The following is a 16216-nucleotide window of genomic DNA, read 5'->3' as shown; positions in this document are numbered from 1 at the left end:
ATATTAGAAGTAAGCATTGTTGAATTAGGAATTCAGTCCAACAGTATTTCTTATTTCTAACATTTAACAAACAAATTTTAAAAAATGCCTCAGTGTGTCTATAAGGCAGGTGAGCTGCCTTTTGTTGTGGGCAACAACTTCTCCTCCGTTCCCAGCTCTAGATCCATAGCCCTGCTTTCCTGGCAGTTAATACAAAGAAATGCTGTGTTAGAAGGCACAGAGGTTACTGTCCCTTCTGATAGAGAGGCAACACCAATAGAGTTGCCCAATCTGGGTTGGGAAATTCTTGGAGATTTTGGAGGTGGAGCCTGGAGAGGGTGGGGTTTGGGAGGGGAGGGACCTCATTGGGGTTCAATGGCATAGAGTCCACCTTCCAAAACAGCTATTTTCTCCAGGAGAAATTATCTCTGTAACCTGGAGACCAGTTGTAATACTGGGAGATCTTCAGCCACCACCTGGAGACCAGCAACCTGAAGCACCAACCTGCCTGATTGCCCAACAAAGAGACACACTGGTGGGCTGGTAGCTAGGCAGGACAGAGAATATATGTGTAGGCGGGAGATGACATAGGTCCAAGATGCAGGCAATGCAGTGCTATAACACCTTGCAGAGAGCAGAGGGAATCAGTTTGTACCCAAATGAATGCTTGAACAGTGCCATAGAATGCTTTATGGGTTTTTTTGTGGGGGGGGGGAGCTAATGAACGTCAGTATTTAAACTCAATTTTTCCTAATTGAATTTACAGGAAAGATAAGTATCTTTCCCCACTTGACCCAAATTTGTAAAATAAAGTTGAGATGATAAAAGAACTAAGATGAAGCTTATTTTGAATGAATATATTGTAATGGGTTGTGTTTGTTCTGTCAATTCGTTGAAATCAGTAGCAAAGCAAAATAAACAAAATACCTAGTCACTCTCTTCACTGTTAAATTCATAACTCATTTTTATTTCCACATTCCAATGGCAAGATATATTTTTGAAGACTTTAGAATGAGGTTTTTTTGCACTATGCTGAGATTTATATTTTGAGGAGATTTACACAGCAGGGCTTTCCACTCAATTCTGTTATAAACTCTGTTTTTTGTAAAAGTCTTGTAAAAGTTTGTCTTGTAAAAACTCCTGAGAAGTCCCAGTTAATGATGATCGCAATCTGTGCAATCAACAGTATGGGAGGCAAAAGTGTATACTGCCAGTTAAAACTGGGTGTCTGAATCTGTTGGTAACTAATGTTTTGGGCTCCACAATTAACCAGTTTTGGGCTCCACAATTTAAGAAGGATGTTGACAAGTTGGAGCGTGTCCAGAGGAGGGTGACCAGAATGGTCAAAGGTCTGGAATCCATGCCCTATGAGGAGAGACTTAAGGAGTTGGGTTTGTTTAGTCTAGAGAAGAGAAGGTTAAGGGGTGACAAGATAGCCATGTTTAAATATTTGAAGGGATGCCATGTTAATGAGGGAACTAGCTTGTTCTCTGTTGCTCCAGAGACTAGGACATGGAGTAATGGATTTAAAGTAAGGAAAGCGATTCCATCTAAACATTAGGTAGAACTTTCTGACAGTGAGGGCGGTTCGACGGTGGAATGCCCTGCCTCGGGGGGGGGGGGGCAGGGTGGAGTCCCCGTCTTCGGAGGTCTTTAAGCAGAGGCTGGATGGCCATCTGTCGGGAGCACTTTGATTTTGGGATCCTGCATGGCAGGGGGTTGGACTGGATGGCCCTTGTGGTCTCTTCCAACCTTGTGTGATTTTGTGATTTTTGTGATTTAATGCTGATCACTGAACGAAGTGTGGTGCAACTTTTAAATTCCTTGATATCATGTTATCCATATGGTATGAATCAAAATGTCTGTCAAACATTTAATGGATGGAGAAATGAGAGGAAATCTGTTCTAGGAGATAAACGTTTGTATTAAATAAAGGCTGTAACCTCTCTGTTTCACCTTACTTTCTTCTAAGCCTGCTTAGTTTCTGGAGATTAATACACATTTCAACCTTCTCTGCTATGTTTTACTGTATCCATGCAACAATGCCCTTGACCAGTGGAGATGACCAACAGTATACTAATTCTTAGGAAGATTTCTTTTTTAAGTATGGCGAGGGGAGGGAGGACTTTTACTACTTTTAAATGAATGTTTGATGCATCATTTTGGTTTACCTGATTAATGTGCACAGCAAACTCAGCCGCTAGAGTTGTAATGTTTCTGCAAGCTTCCCTAAAGCAAAGCTCAGCCATTAATTCAATGGCACATGTCAGCTCAGCAGAACAAGGTCACTCTTCTCCTTCAAGGGGAACCTTTTTAGAAATAATAAAACTGACAGAAAGTTCTTTTTTGCATGCTTTATATCACCTGAGGTTGGGTGCTGCAATGAATATAGTATAGCATATAAACAATCCCATGCTCAAGCCACAACCAACCTCCCAGCTTTTTGGGAATCTGAAGCTTGTTTTTATTTTTATTTTTAAGTCAATGACAGCTTTATGCAGAGCAAACATGCCATATGTAATCCTAAATGAGTAAAGAATGAGTAAAAAATGAGTAAATCTCTTCTTCAGGTCTTTGTAGGAGAAAGTTTGGAAGCCTAACAAATGCTGACGTTGCATCTTGCCTTCAGCAAGCTGGTGCTTAGAAAGAAAAATGTAGAGGGAATGGCTTAGTGTTGCTGATTCCACAAGGGTTTCAAACTAGTACAAAGTCAGGAAAATATAGTTCAAATACGATAGGATTGCTCAGCATTTTAAATGTAATTCCAGTGGGATAGTTGTACTATCTGTTGTTCCACTAGACTTGTTTTGTTTGGCCAACTCCAGGTTGGGAAATTCCTGGAGATTTGAGGCTGGAGGGGAGGGCAAGGTTTGGGGAAGAGAGGAACCTTAGCAAGGTACAATGCCATACAGTTCACCCTCCAAAGCAGCCATTTTCTCCAGGGGAACTGATCTGTTGTCTGGAGATTAGTTGAAATTCCAGGAGATCTCCAGGCTGCACTATGTAAGGCAGTTGTGACGCCCCTTCTCCACTCGCACAGAGTGCCATCCACCCTCTAAACATCTCTCTCTCAGGTTCAAGGTTACAAGTAGATCAGGCCAGCACCCTAGGGTTGCCAACCTCCAGGTACTAGCTGGAGATCTCCTGCTATTACAACTGATCTCTGGCCGATAGAGATCAGTTCACCTGGAGAAAATGGCCACTTTGGCAATTGGACTGTATGGCTTTGAAGACCCTCCCCTCCCCAAACCCCGCCCTCCTCAGGCTCCAGCCCAAGAACCTCCCCCCAGTGGCGAAGAGGGATCTGGCCACCCTACATCACACACTCCTACCTTTCTAATCTCTTTTAAAATCTCTAGCAAGCCACGACTCTTTCTCCTCTCAGGTCCTCTATCTTATTACAGAGATATCAGAAGTAGGGTTACCAGCGATGAATGTGCTTTAAATGGCTTTATTCCAATGGGTGAATGGGGGGACCCATTCCGGGCCCATACCTCGGGGTGCCCTGACCCAATCTTCACAAAACTTGGGGGTTCTTGCAAGAAGGGTCCCCTCAAGCTACGCTGAAAGTTTGGTACCTCATTCTCCAAACATGCCCCCCCCAGAGTCACGAAAAGGAGTGAATGTGTTTTTAATGGCTTTAAATGGCTGAATTTCCCCCCAAACTCAGAATCTCGTGCCGAATTGCACGGATCCGAATTGGAGGAGTTCAGACTTCGGCATTTCCCAAATCAAAATGGGCCGAATTTTGCCGAATCCAAATTTTACCTAATTTTTTTTCAACAGCCCTAATGCCACGTACATGAAAGAAGAAATAACACATATTATTGTATATATTAATTGTCTTGTTGTATGAGTCTTTATACGTTGCATGTATTATTATTGTTGCACTGGTGGTGTTTTTCACTTATACACTGTGAGTAATGTTTTGTCATTTTTTTATTAGTATAATACAACACTTGTATTCATATTTTGAGCTCCTTGCTGTTTTTTCCTATGACAACCTCCAGGTATTAGCTGGAGATCTCCTGCTATTACAATTGATCTCCAGCCGCTAGAGATCAGTTCACCTGGAGAAAATGACCACTTTTGCAATTGGACTCTATGGCATTGAAGTCCCTCCCTTCTCCAAACACCTCCCTCCTCAGGCTCTGCCCCAAAAACCTCCCACCAGTGACAAAGAGGGACCTCGCAACCCTACTTTACTTGTACAGCCTGAACCAAACAGAACCAAACTCTAGGGCCACTTGGCTCAGACTTCAGCAGCAGTAATAGCTGATGCCAGGTCTGATAGGGGATCACTAATTGCCTCTTCCTGCGTTGCCATTAGTTTGTAGGAGAGAGCAATAGGTCAGCTCATTTGTTGGTCCTGCTTTCTTGATTAACTCTGCCATCTCAGCTTGTAGTGCTGTAGGGGCCTCTCCCCTTGGCTTGCTCCAGGGCCATTTTATCTTCCCAGATCACTCCTGGCAGTCAAAGGTACCAGACACTTGTATTTGGCAAGAAAGAAGGCAGAGAGTCAAAAAAAGAGGAATTTAGAAACACAGTAGAGAGAAGGAAAGGATGGACACAGAGATTTGTATGTAGTACCCTAAGGAAGGTTTGGAAGTCAGGTGTGAAGTCTTCAGTGCTTAGACAATGGGTGTGGAAAATTAGTGGCTGGTAGCAATCATTTAAGGATCATGTTCACTAAAATGATGTCATTCAATATGAGTAACGCACAAGAACTCAGTAGTTACATATTTTTTGCCATCAAATCACAGCTGACTTATGGCGACCTCATAGGGTTTTCAAGCCCCGATATGTTCAGAGATGGTTTGCCATTGCCTGCCTCCGTGTCACCCTGGTATTCCTTCGAGGTCTCCCATCCAAATACTAGCCAAGGTCAGGGCTGACAATACATTACTAGCCCAAGGTCACCCAGCAAGCTTCCATGGCACAAGCGGGGAGTCAAACCTGGTTTTCCCAGGCCCTAGTCTAACTCCATAATCACTAGTTGCATGCATGGCAAATAACATGAGAGAGTGTTACTAACTGGCTACATTGGTCAATTGAGTGGATCTGAAGAAGTGGGCCTTGCCTCACAAAAACGTCTGCTACAATATATTTCTTAGTCTTAAGTGATCCATAATTACTTGTTATTTGGCTATCGTGGACTAATCCTCTGGAACTGGATACCTTATGCTGTCTGACAACACTGTTTTATACAATGTGGTCTGTTTTGAGTCAGGCTATAAATAAAGTAGATAAATAATATAAACACATCACATTCTGTCACATGCAGCTCTATCAGTAAGTTACACAGTGACTTTTTAATTTTTCATCGTTTTATTTAAAACATATTGATGCCACCTTCCCACCCAACTTAGGGTCAATCAAAAACATTGTTTGTTGGAGTGGTTTGCAATGTATCAAAAATTTGCAATACATCTACAAGAACCTGAAAACACTCAGAGAACAGAACTGACTCAAGCAATGTTATCTCTGGGAATGTTGCTTCTATAGAACCCAGGAAGTCTTCCCCGAGCTAACAATAGTCAGGAAGCATTACTGACAAAACGAAGAACAAGGATGTCATAAAAAACCTCACTAAATTAGAATGAAGGCCTTCAAAAGTTAATATTAATATGAGCTAATATAATGAACCGGATTTTTCATTTTGTTTTTTATTAGTTCATAAAAGAATGCACATCCCTAAAAATAAATATAATCTCTATTAGAAGAATTTCTAGAAAAGTTTAGAATCCTGGGAATGATTAGGGGACTAGAGCAACTGTCCTATGGGGAGCGGTTAAGAAGCTTAGGGCTGTTTGGAAAGAAGGCGGCTAAGGGGAGACATCATAGAGGTCTATAAAATTATGCATGGTTTGGAGAGAGTGGACAGGGAGATGTTTTTCTCCCTCTCCCATAATACTAGAACGCGGGGTCATCTGTTGAAGGTGGAGGGTGACAGATTCAAAACAGATAAAAGGAAGTATTTTTTCACACAACGCATAGTTAAATTGTGGAACTCCCCTAGGATGTGGTGATGGCTGCCAACTTGGAAGGCTTTAAGAGGGGAGTGGACATATTCATGGAGGAAAGCGGTATTCATGGCTATTAGTTAAAATGGATACTGGTCATGCTTCATACCTATTCTCTCTAGTATCAGAGGAACATGCCTATTATATTAGGTGCTGTGGAACACAGGCAGGATGGTGCTGCTGCAGTTGTCTTGTTAGTGGCTTCCTAGAGGCACCTGGTTGGTCGCTGTGTGAACAGACTGCTGGACTTGATGGGCCTTGGTCTGATCCAGCAGGGCCTTTCTTATGTTCTTACACATGACACCATGCTGTAGCTCAAAAGCCTGTTCAGTTCAATGGCTCTTCAGCAGAGTAATGTAGGGGAAGGATAATGGCTGGCCCTCCCATAAATTGTGCTGCTTCTCCATTCAAGCTATTCTGAACTAAGGGACAAACTTCCCAAATCTCAGTTAGATGGGTCAGTATTACTATTCACATATTCCTTTTATTCTCCAAAATAAGTTGAATTTTTGTCACCCTTGATGGATCCTAAAAACATTTCTTTTCCATCCAACTCATGAGTAAATTACCACAATTTGTAATCCCGTGCACAGTTGACAATGCAATCCAAAGCAGAGTTATACCCTTCTAAGTTCATTGCAAGGATTGCAAGGATAAACGAGGTAAGAATTATGAAGCACAATTGCATTGAGAGTGTGCTAGGTAGATATTGTTATCTTCTTAGGAAGGTCGTGGCCGTATGTATATGTAATCTGGTATATGTCAGTGTGCACGTTCAAAATCACAATTCAAAATAAAATTTAGAACACCTGGCAATAACCAGTAAATGAAAAGAAAACTGGTTGTGTTTATTATAGAATTTCATAACATAACAAGTTTGAGAGTGCAAAGTGCTTCATAATTCCTACCTCATTTGTCCTTGCAACCACCCTGCAGTGTGGATTAGCCTGACATATAATGACTGGTGCCAGGCTACTTAGTGACCTTCATGAATGTGGGATTTTTAGCCTGCATTTCACATGCTGGACTACCACATTCTAACCACTACACCATACATGCGTCAGTATGCTTCAGTCCTGCGGATGTGCACTGTTGTGAAGTCGCAGGATGTGGTTTCTGTGGATGTAATCACTGTAGCAGTCTATGGCAGCAAGTCAGTTCTGCTATGCTGCTTACTCATTGCAAACTCACCAGAACAAGCCCCTCCAGAGAATCAAGAGTTTAGGACTGTGTGAAGTTTATAGGCTGTTGGATAGCCAGGATGGCTAAGATCTATATTCTAGACCTGGGCAACCCATCCTCCGCTTCCAAAACATGATTCAGAATTGGTCTCAGTAAACTCTGATATTTTGCTGGAAAAGCACCATTCCTAAAAGCACCATTCCTAAATGTTCCATCCAATCACCCCCAATTATCTGGCTTCACTGGTGGCCATTAGTACTGCTATCATTGTTGATAGCACCATTAATGTGCAGGCAGCCGAAGGACAAGCAGCTACAAGAAATCTTCCCCCATCTCCGACTGCACCCTGGATTCTCAAACCTTGCACTGGCAATTGCCACTAGGTGCACCTTGGAACTGTAGTCTCAAAATCTATCAGGTTCCCAGGAAGCACCTTGCATCTTGGGTGCTTCCAAAGCAATTTAGAGTGGCTGGCAGAAGACAAGAAGAGGGGATTAAGAAGAGAGGAAGACTCTTTGTTCTTTCCAGTTACTTGACTGGGCACCTTGCTCGGGTGACTTGGAGATGGTGTTGGGAGGTGAGAAGGAGGATGAGATGAATTCTTTTCCAGCTCAGATATGCAAATACAGGGCAGACCTGCTTGCCTTTGAAAGGAAGGCAAGCATTATGAGCCACTGAGGATGGTACTGCGAGTCTCAGGAATACAAATGTACAAATTATGACCTGTGTAATTTTGGTATAGGATTGGGAAGAATTAGGTTCAAATCCCTGCAAAAACATCAAATTCAATGGATGACTTTGGGCCATTCAGTACCACTCAGCCTCAAAGGCCGTTGAAAAGATAAAACAGAGGAAGGAAAAACTACGTATCCCACCCTGAGTTCCCTGGAAAAAAGGAAGGATAAAAAATATGATACATAGAAGGCAGATAGTGTCAAATGCTTTTTTTTCCTCACCAGAGGTGCCATGAAATAGTGGCTGTTGTTAGCCTAGGAGCATTGAGCCAGCGTGGTGTAGTGGTTAAGAGCGGTGGACTCTAATCTGGAGAACTGGGTTTGATTCCCCACTCTTCCACATGAAGCCAGCTGGGTGACCTTGGGCTAGTCACATTTCTCTTAGAGCTCACACAGCCTCACCTTACCCCATAAAGTGTCTGTTGTGGGGAGAGGAAGGGAAGGAGATTGTAAGCCAGTTTGATTTTCCTTAAAAACTTAGAGAAATTTGGCATATAAAAACCAACTCTTCTTCTTCTGTTATGATGCAGCACAGTAAGATCAGCTGTTAATGCTAGCGCACCTCAACTGTAAAGGGGCAGTGTGATCAGCCGTATGGACTTTTCTGCTATACTGGGCTACAGGGAAAAGTACAAAAGCACAGAAGTTAATTTGTAAGGATTAGATGCCAAACCTTGACATTGATTTCCACAGTAAAATCCTTTGTGAAACAGTAGATGAAGACAGGTATACTGTCAAAAGAGCTGTGATTGCAGGTTTTCCTGTAGTGTAACTCTGGCTTATGCCATGATGCCAATACATATTTATTAATAACATTAAGACGTTATACAATTGCTTTGGGGATTGATTGGGTGAATGGAATTGCTGGCAGACACCCTACACGGGTGGATCTTCCTCATTCAACTGTTGATACTCTGACAACCTACATATGATACTTTTTTTCATGAGTCACCTGACTCTCAGCTTTTGAGTTTTCAGTGGGTTTGTATGGCTGAAAAAGGAAAGGGGAAACAAAAACATCCCGTTGATCTCGCTTCTTCTGTTCACATAACCATAGGATTGAACCCATTAGACTTAGATCTGTGCTGGGGGGAAAACTCGTTAAAGATTTCCTCTCCTCTACCTCTCAACACACACGTTTTGATGAAAATATTTTAAGGTAATGTAGGTGTCTTTGGCCTCTCAAATATCATAAGTGAAAACACCTGTGCCAGAGTTAAAGCAGTTTAAGGAAATGGGCAGCACCAAGGCTCAATATACAAGCCAATTAGGCAAAGAAATACAGCACGTGGTTTAATGAGGCATTAACTTCATGCCACTCACGCAAATGCAAAACAATATGAAACAATAATAGAACAAAACCACAATAAAACATACATAAATGCAAAGCAGTTCATTCAACCGGGACAAAGCCTCCAAAAAAGGTATCCCGCCCAGGAGTTCCGGGAGATAAATATAAGCCCAAAAGAGAGGGTCCAAAGGATTCAAAATCAAGTCTAGAGGTATGAGAACGTGTGGCTAGTCTTGCGTCCACGTTTCGAAGGGCTTCATCAGCTCAATAATAAATCATAAGGTAACCGGCAAATAAAGACAGATTGTGAATACAGCTGGTGGGACCATCACTCTGTGAAATTGACAAGAATACATAACAGATATACAAGTAATATAACAATACAAAAAGAATACAAAAAGAACAGCATTCAAAATAGGTATCCAAATAGGTATAAAGATGGGAGGGAAGGAAGCATGGTATAGCCTGATCTCATCAGATCTTGGAAGTTAAGCAGGGAATGCCAGGGTTGCTATGCAGAGGAAGGCACTGGCAAACCACCTCTGTTAGTCTCTTGCCTTGAAAACCCCATCAGGGGTCATGAACACACGAAGCTGCCTTATACTGAATCAGACCCTTGGTCTATCAAAGTCAGTATTGTCTACTCTGACCGGCAGCAGCTCTCCGGGGTCTCAGGCAGAGGGCTTTCACATCACCTACTTGCCTAGTGCCTTTAACTGGAGATGCCGGGGATTGAACCTGGGACCTTCTGCATGCCAAGCAGAGGCTCTACCATTGAGCCACGGACCCTCCCCATAAATCGGCTGCAACTTGACGGCACTTTACACACACAGGTATAAAGACATTTGGGAAGGACTGTTAAAAGGGTTCATTCTACTTTTGAAGGTTTTCCCTAGGTGGATGTATTCCCTGCCTCCAGTCAAACAGATATTCCATTGTTCTCTGGATTCTTATGCACAGTTTTTAATATGACAAGAAGATAATGAAGATAATGACGGCAAAAATATTTTTGTAAGGTGTAAACGAGAAAACCCAGAAAGGAAAAAAAATAGTGCTGATGATCTGAGATGTGAATAGCTTACTACAGTCTTGCAACAGTTATCGTAAGGCTGTAACCTAGTTCCAAAGGAGTACTTTCAGTGATGAAAGAGTTTATGGCTATATAAAGACAAGATTTTGCACTGGGGACAAATAAAGGCCAATGACATGAAACCAGGTGGATGAAACTCCTCTGTTCAGCAAAAGTCCCCCTCCTGATTTATCCTTTGTTTTCAGGGGTCCAAGAAGCCCTGTGCTTGGCCATGTTCACAGCAGACAGCCAATGAAGTGAATATTTACCACAGGTGCAGTCTAATAACACTGATCTCAAACACACACACCCTGCATTAATTTCAACTGAGCTGGTAGAAGAGTTAACTTGAGCATACTGGGACTGTTTCCCTCACCAAATGTTAATGAGCTAAACAGATAACTCTTTAGATAGAACAATCTAACTAAGCACAAGGTACGGCTAATGGCTTTCTTGGGCCTCATTACGGTGTTATTTTTTTACCATTATTAGAAACTGATTATTACTTCTCAAGAATACGATACTGGAATTTTGGACGGCTCTCCAGAAGCACCCGCTTTTCTAGAGAGCTACAGACAGTCCCCTCTCCACTCCCGGCAATGGAGATTTAGTGATTATTTAGACCGGGATTGAAAATGCAAATATAATAATGTCAGTATCTAAACTAATAGGTGTTTGCAGCTTTAGTTCTATGTGCTGATTTCCCAAAGGATTTGATGAAAGTGAAGGAGGAGGAGGAGGAGGAGAAAAAAACCCCAACACAAATAAAAGTGACAAACACATTTGTGTTTAAAAAAATCTTCCAACCATGGAAAGAAACAGTGATTGATCCTCTGACCCAAACCATACATGCATTGTAAAACACAAGAAGGTCAAAATGCTATTATAATGTAAATCAGTTTCTGGTTTGACCATCAGTTGTTTCAGAAATGAGATACAAGTTTGTTTTTTATGTGTATAACACCAGCAACAGGCAAAGGACTGAAAAACACTTTTAAGTGCGACGTGTGAATTCACAACTTAGTGATACTGCTTTGCGTATACAAGGTGCCAAGTTCAATCCGTGACGTTCCCAGTTAAAGGTCACTTCATATGTTATGAATACATCATGCTTCCAGTTTCCACACTATTTTAGTAGTGCTTGGATGTTGGCATCATGTGATACAGGCAAATCACATGGGAGCTTCCCAAGACAATGCCAAGGTCTCCAGCCTTCCCACAGTATTTCCGGGAACTGTCCTTGCCATCAATTTTATACCACTTAGTAGAATAAGGAGGGTTGGCTTATCGGAATCAAAGTTATGGGCAGTGACTGTGCATGGCAGAGAATGAGGCAGTATTGGATCTATCACAGATCAGGGTGTGATCAAATAAAAATAGACCTAAGAGCATATTCTAAAAATCCATTGTGTGAATTCCTCTATCAAATTATGGAGTTAATGTTAAGGTACATCTGTGGAGTAAATGCAGTCACAGGATGGGGGGGGGGAGAGTACAATTTGGCCCACATAAATGAATTGAGCTGTAGGCAGAAGAAGAAACGAGAAATGCTGGAAAACTCATTCAACTATCCCATATTCAAATGACTGCTTTTATCCGCTAGTGCCAAAGCCATGAGCCCAAACAAACTAACCAAAAAGTCTTGTTTCTGTATGCATATTGCCCCAATGAATCACCCACTCAGAAAAAAATGTCAAGACTCAAAGGGAGTGTTTGGCCCTCTACATTCTTGCTCCTTCTCCTTTCTTAATGGGGGCAAGCAGCCCTTTCCCTCTGGCAACACATTTTTATGTTCAAGAAGGTTAATTTGCTTAATGCAGCCATTCTGCCAAAAAGAATCACTTAATTTTATGGGATACTGAATACCCATGTCAAAATCAATGGCCCATTCTCTTCCAATAGACTTGCATTTGCTTTAAAAGCTTTCCTGAAGCTGGAAATAAGGTTTGCGCATTACTCCAATGGCTGCACCAAGCAGGTATTCGCCCAAGCTTAATGTGGTGGCCGACATGCACTAGTAGAAGCAAAACTGTCACGGTACTCAGTTCTTCAGTGGGTCCTCCCCCCCCCCCCGCCGCCGCCTATACCGTTGTCGTGGGGGTTGAATGCATTTTAAGAGGTGGCAGCTGTATTGATTGCTTAATGGAGAAAAGTTAAGGCTGAGGATTGCTGAAGTAGCCCTGCTTTGTGCTGTTTTGTGGAACAAAGCCCATTATCTCGAATGGTGGAAACCGTCTTGCAGCCCTTATTAATGTTTAATAAGTATAGAACAACGCTGAAGTACATGACAAAAGAGCCCAAGGCCTCTGTTCAGAGAGGATATAAGAGTGTTCAGAGGCTCTGCAGGAATAACTGATTTCCCTGAGCTCCAGCTGTTTATGAGAACAGCAGCGATAAGCATTATTTCCCCTCTGCTCCTCAGTGGCCCGCTGGCGCATCAGCAATATATGGGGAGTCCTAGCAGGGCTGCTGAAATTATGAAATGTTACAGAAAGGTGTCGGATGTTAAATTTGTATCGTGCCTTAAGCCTGCTTCCAAATTAACTGGCAGGGTTGTGAATTCCAGCCGTCTGTTGTCTTTCCTTCTCTCCCATCTATCCACAATGCTGTGGGGCACATTCAGCAAGGATGAAAAGTCAGCAAAAGGTGTTAATCTTACTTGATAGACCCATAATCCTCAGGGCTGTGTGTTATATCACACTATTGAGCTGCCCCTTGTCACTTGTCAGGATATTGTTCATCGAGTTAATATAGAAAATCTTTAAATAAAATGTTAACTGTACAGGCTAAAGGGCTCTTTAATCAGTTCTCATTAGCTTTTTTATATAAAGCAAAAAGGTTAACAGCTAGCCAATAAAAATACTCAGCTGGAATACATTCAATTAAGGGAACCAATAATTTAAAAAGGATGCAGATTGCAAACATACACCCTAAATCCTAAGAATATCTACTTGAAAGAAAAATCCCATTGATTTCAGGAAAGCTTACTTCCACATAAATGCAGTCTTAGGCAGGGTTGCCAGCTTTCAGGAGGAGTTTGGAGTTCTCCTGAAATTACAGCTGATCTCCAGACTGCAGAGATCAGTTCCCCTGGAGGAATGGCTGCTTTGTAGAGCAGATGTTGTAGAATTGCATACCCTCTGAGCTCCCTTGCTACTGAAAAGTCTGCCCTACTCAGGCTCCACCCCAAATCTTCAGGAATGTCCCAGAGTAGGCAACCCTAGACTCTTAGTCCTGGCTCACAGTTCCTACATCCTACGGTTCGCAAATACAGGGGGGCTATGACTGGGGCCAGTTGCTCAGATCCTTCCAGTTATTTCTCTTTGTTCCAGTGAGATGATGATTTATTAGAAAGGACCCATGTAATTGGCCTAACCCGCATTGTTCCTGCATTTAGATTTTTACTGTAGGACTATAAGATATCACTACTACCAAGAAGATATCATGCCGCTAGCTATAAGTCTGAATATCTCTCTCTCTCTCTCTCTCTCTCTCTCTCTCTCTCTCTCTCTCTCTCTCAACCTCAGTTTCCATTTCAAATGGAAGTCATATTAAGACTCCTAAAGAATTCTTGAGACAATGGACAGCAGTGTAAACCTTAACATATCAACTCACAGATCAGTCCTATTGAGTTCAGTGGAATGTACGTACTAGTAAGATTATATGGGTTTGCTGATCCATATGAGAAATTATTGCTATCCTTCCCGAACTTTAGGATTAACGTGAGCTATAAAAAAAATATATCAGGATTAGTCTGCATAGGATAAATTTAAGCCGTTCCTAAACTGCCTATTACTATTTCAACAATCATTTTATTTTCAAATGAGTGAAAAAGATATAGGACCTACTATAGGTAGTAAATTTGTGATTTACAAGACAAGTAGGGACCTACAAGAAACTCGGGCGGGGGAATACCTCCTGCTACTCCTTGCTATTGGTTCACTTTCTCTATTTGTTCACTTTCACTTTCTGGAAGGAGATGGGTCAGCCAGTGGGGAAGCAAGAAATAAGAAAGCAGCCGTATTAGTACATTCAATCTACCTTTTATCTGACCCCTCCCATAATCAGCTATCAATAGGGTTACCAGGTCCCTCTTCGCCAACAGCAGAAGATTTAGGGGGCAAAGCCTGAGGAGGGTGGGGTTTGTGGAGCTATAGAGTCCAATCGCTAAAGCAGCCATTTTCTCCAGGTGAACTGATCTCCATCGGCTGGAGATCAGTTGTGATAGCAGGACATCTCCAGCTAGTACCTGGAGGTTGGCAACCTTAGCTATGGAGACACCAAGCAGCTTACATCATCCTCAAGAGAACCAACTGCTTTTTAAAAATGATTTTATTCATTTTTAAAAGGGGTACAGAAAAAGAAAAAAAGGGAAAAGACAGATATGGAAGATTTTACAATTCATCTTGTGTCCTTGCCAGCAAAGCCCATCTACATGTCTTGTTTTATCATCATTGTCGTCGTCGTCGTCGTCATTGTTATTATTGATCTTTTAGAGATACAAGAGAGTGAAGGGGAGGGGTAGAGCATGGGGAATAGGGAAATGGTGCGTGTGCTATGGTCCCTCAACCCACATCCAGTTTTGCTCCTGGTGGTACTTCATGTAAATCTACGCAACTCATTACTAAGTTTTTGTTCTGAAATGTCTATCTATAAAAAAATGTTTGGTCTGTCTCATAGTTAAAATCGCGGATTCTTTCTGCTGTGGCTTGAGTGAAACCCTAGATGCACTGTCCTTGCAGTCTGACTATGACTTACATCCTCCTCAAGAGAACCAACCCTTATTTATTTATTTACTTTATATCCTGCCTTTCTCCCCATTGGGAACCCAAAGCAGCTAACGTTGTTCCTCTCACCTCCCTTTTATCCTCACAACAACCCTGTAAGGTAGGTTAGGCCAAGAGTGTGTGACTGGCCCAAGCTTCCATGGCAGAGTGGGGATTCAAACCTGGGTTTCCCAGCAATGTAATATATATTGTTATATTGAGTTTATGTTTTAATGATTTGATGTGTTAGTGGTTGTTTGCATTCATTAAAATAAAATAAAATTGTATGGGGGGGAGAAATGCAAGTGGCATAATATGTGGCCCTTTTAGCGCCTATAAGGCTGATGTGAAACAATTTTCTGTAAGAAACTTGGATATAATGAATGATGCTGTTATGCTCCAACCTTAGTTAAAAACACTTTGTCACACATTATGTGTACTATATGTGTACAGACAATTACAAACGTGACTCATCTTTCTTGTATGAATCAGTTAGACCTGCCCGTTATGTTTGTGGCCTCTTACAGCATGGATTGAATCCATGTGGTATTGACAGCGAACCCTTCTGTTGGGATGAGAGTGGCAAGATGGTGACCTCTAATTTCAAAATCTGCAAATCTCTGATTGCTTCAGCCATGAGTTTTATCACCGTGGCCCCCAAATATATGACAGATATTAATAAATGTTCCTCCTAGTAATTTCTATAAAGGGCACTTAGTACAGTTCTAGTGTCTTGGAATCAAATGGCTTTTTAAAATAAAATGAATTATGAGACTGCTTGTGTAAACATCTTTTCTTTTTAATAGCGAGCAAGCAGCTTTGGAAAATTTGACCATAGCAGACATCCGTCATCATCAAAACCAGATGATTCATCTGAGGTTTGTATATTGCACCATCTACTTCTTTTACACTATGTTCTCTTGACTTTGTCAAAATGACACAGCTCCCAGCTAATGATTGGTTGTGGGGTATAGAGGAATAGATCTTCCCACTCCAGGATTTTCCTCACAGATCTTCCCAACTCCAAGACCCAATTCTGCTTGGGCAAGTGTAATGTTTCTTCCAGGTGTCCTGGCTTAAAGAGTGCCATATTGACTGACATTGCATGAACAACATTGTGGTGTAATAGCTGATTGTAATACTGTTTGTGATCCATGACACATTCATGATTT

The 16216-nt window shown here is 41.8% G+C and overlaps 1 protein-coding gene across 3 annotated transcripts in view; it reads left to right on the top strand.

The window, feature by feature from the left end:
* Positions 1-16216, top strand: part of SAMSN1 (SAM domain, SH3 domain and nuclear localization signals 1) — a 104430-nt gene that overhangs the window by 66220 nt on the left and 21994 nt on the right. For all 3 annotated transcript variants that reach the window (XM_056858319.1, XM_056858318.1, XM_056858320.1), the window contains one exon: positions 15851-15922. In XM_056858319.1, coding sequence (XP_056714297.1) covers positions 15851-15922 — 72 coding nt within the window. The remainder of the gene's footprint in view (positions 1-15850; positions 15923-16216) is intronic.

Source organism: Euleptes europaea, chromosome 12 (genome assembly GCF_029931775.1).
Source record: "Euleptes europaea isolate rEulEur1 chromosome 12, rEulEur1.hap1, whole genome shotgun sequence".
NCBI classification, from domain to species: Eukaryota; Metazoa; Chordata; class Lepidosauria; order Squamata; family Sphaerodactylidae; genus Euleptes; species Euleptes europaea.
This window is presented reverse-complemented; position numbering and strand designations above follow the sequence as displayed.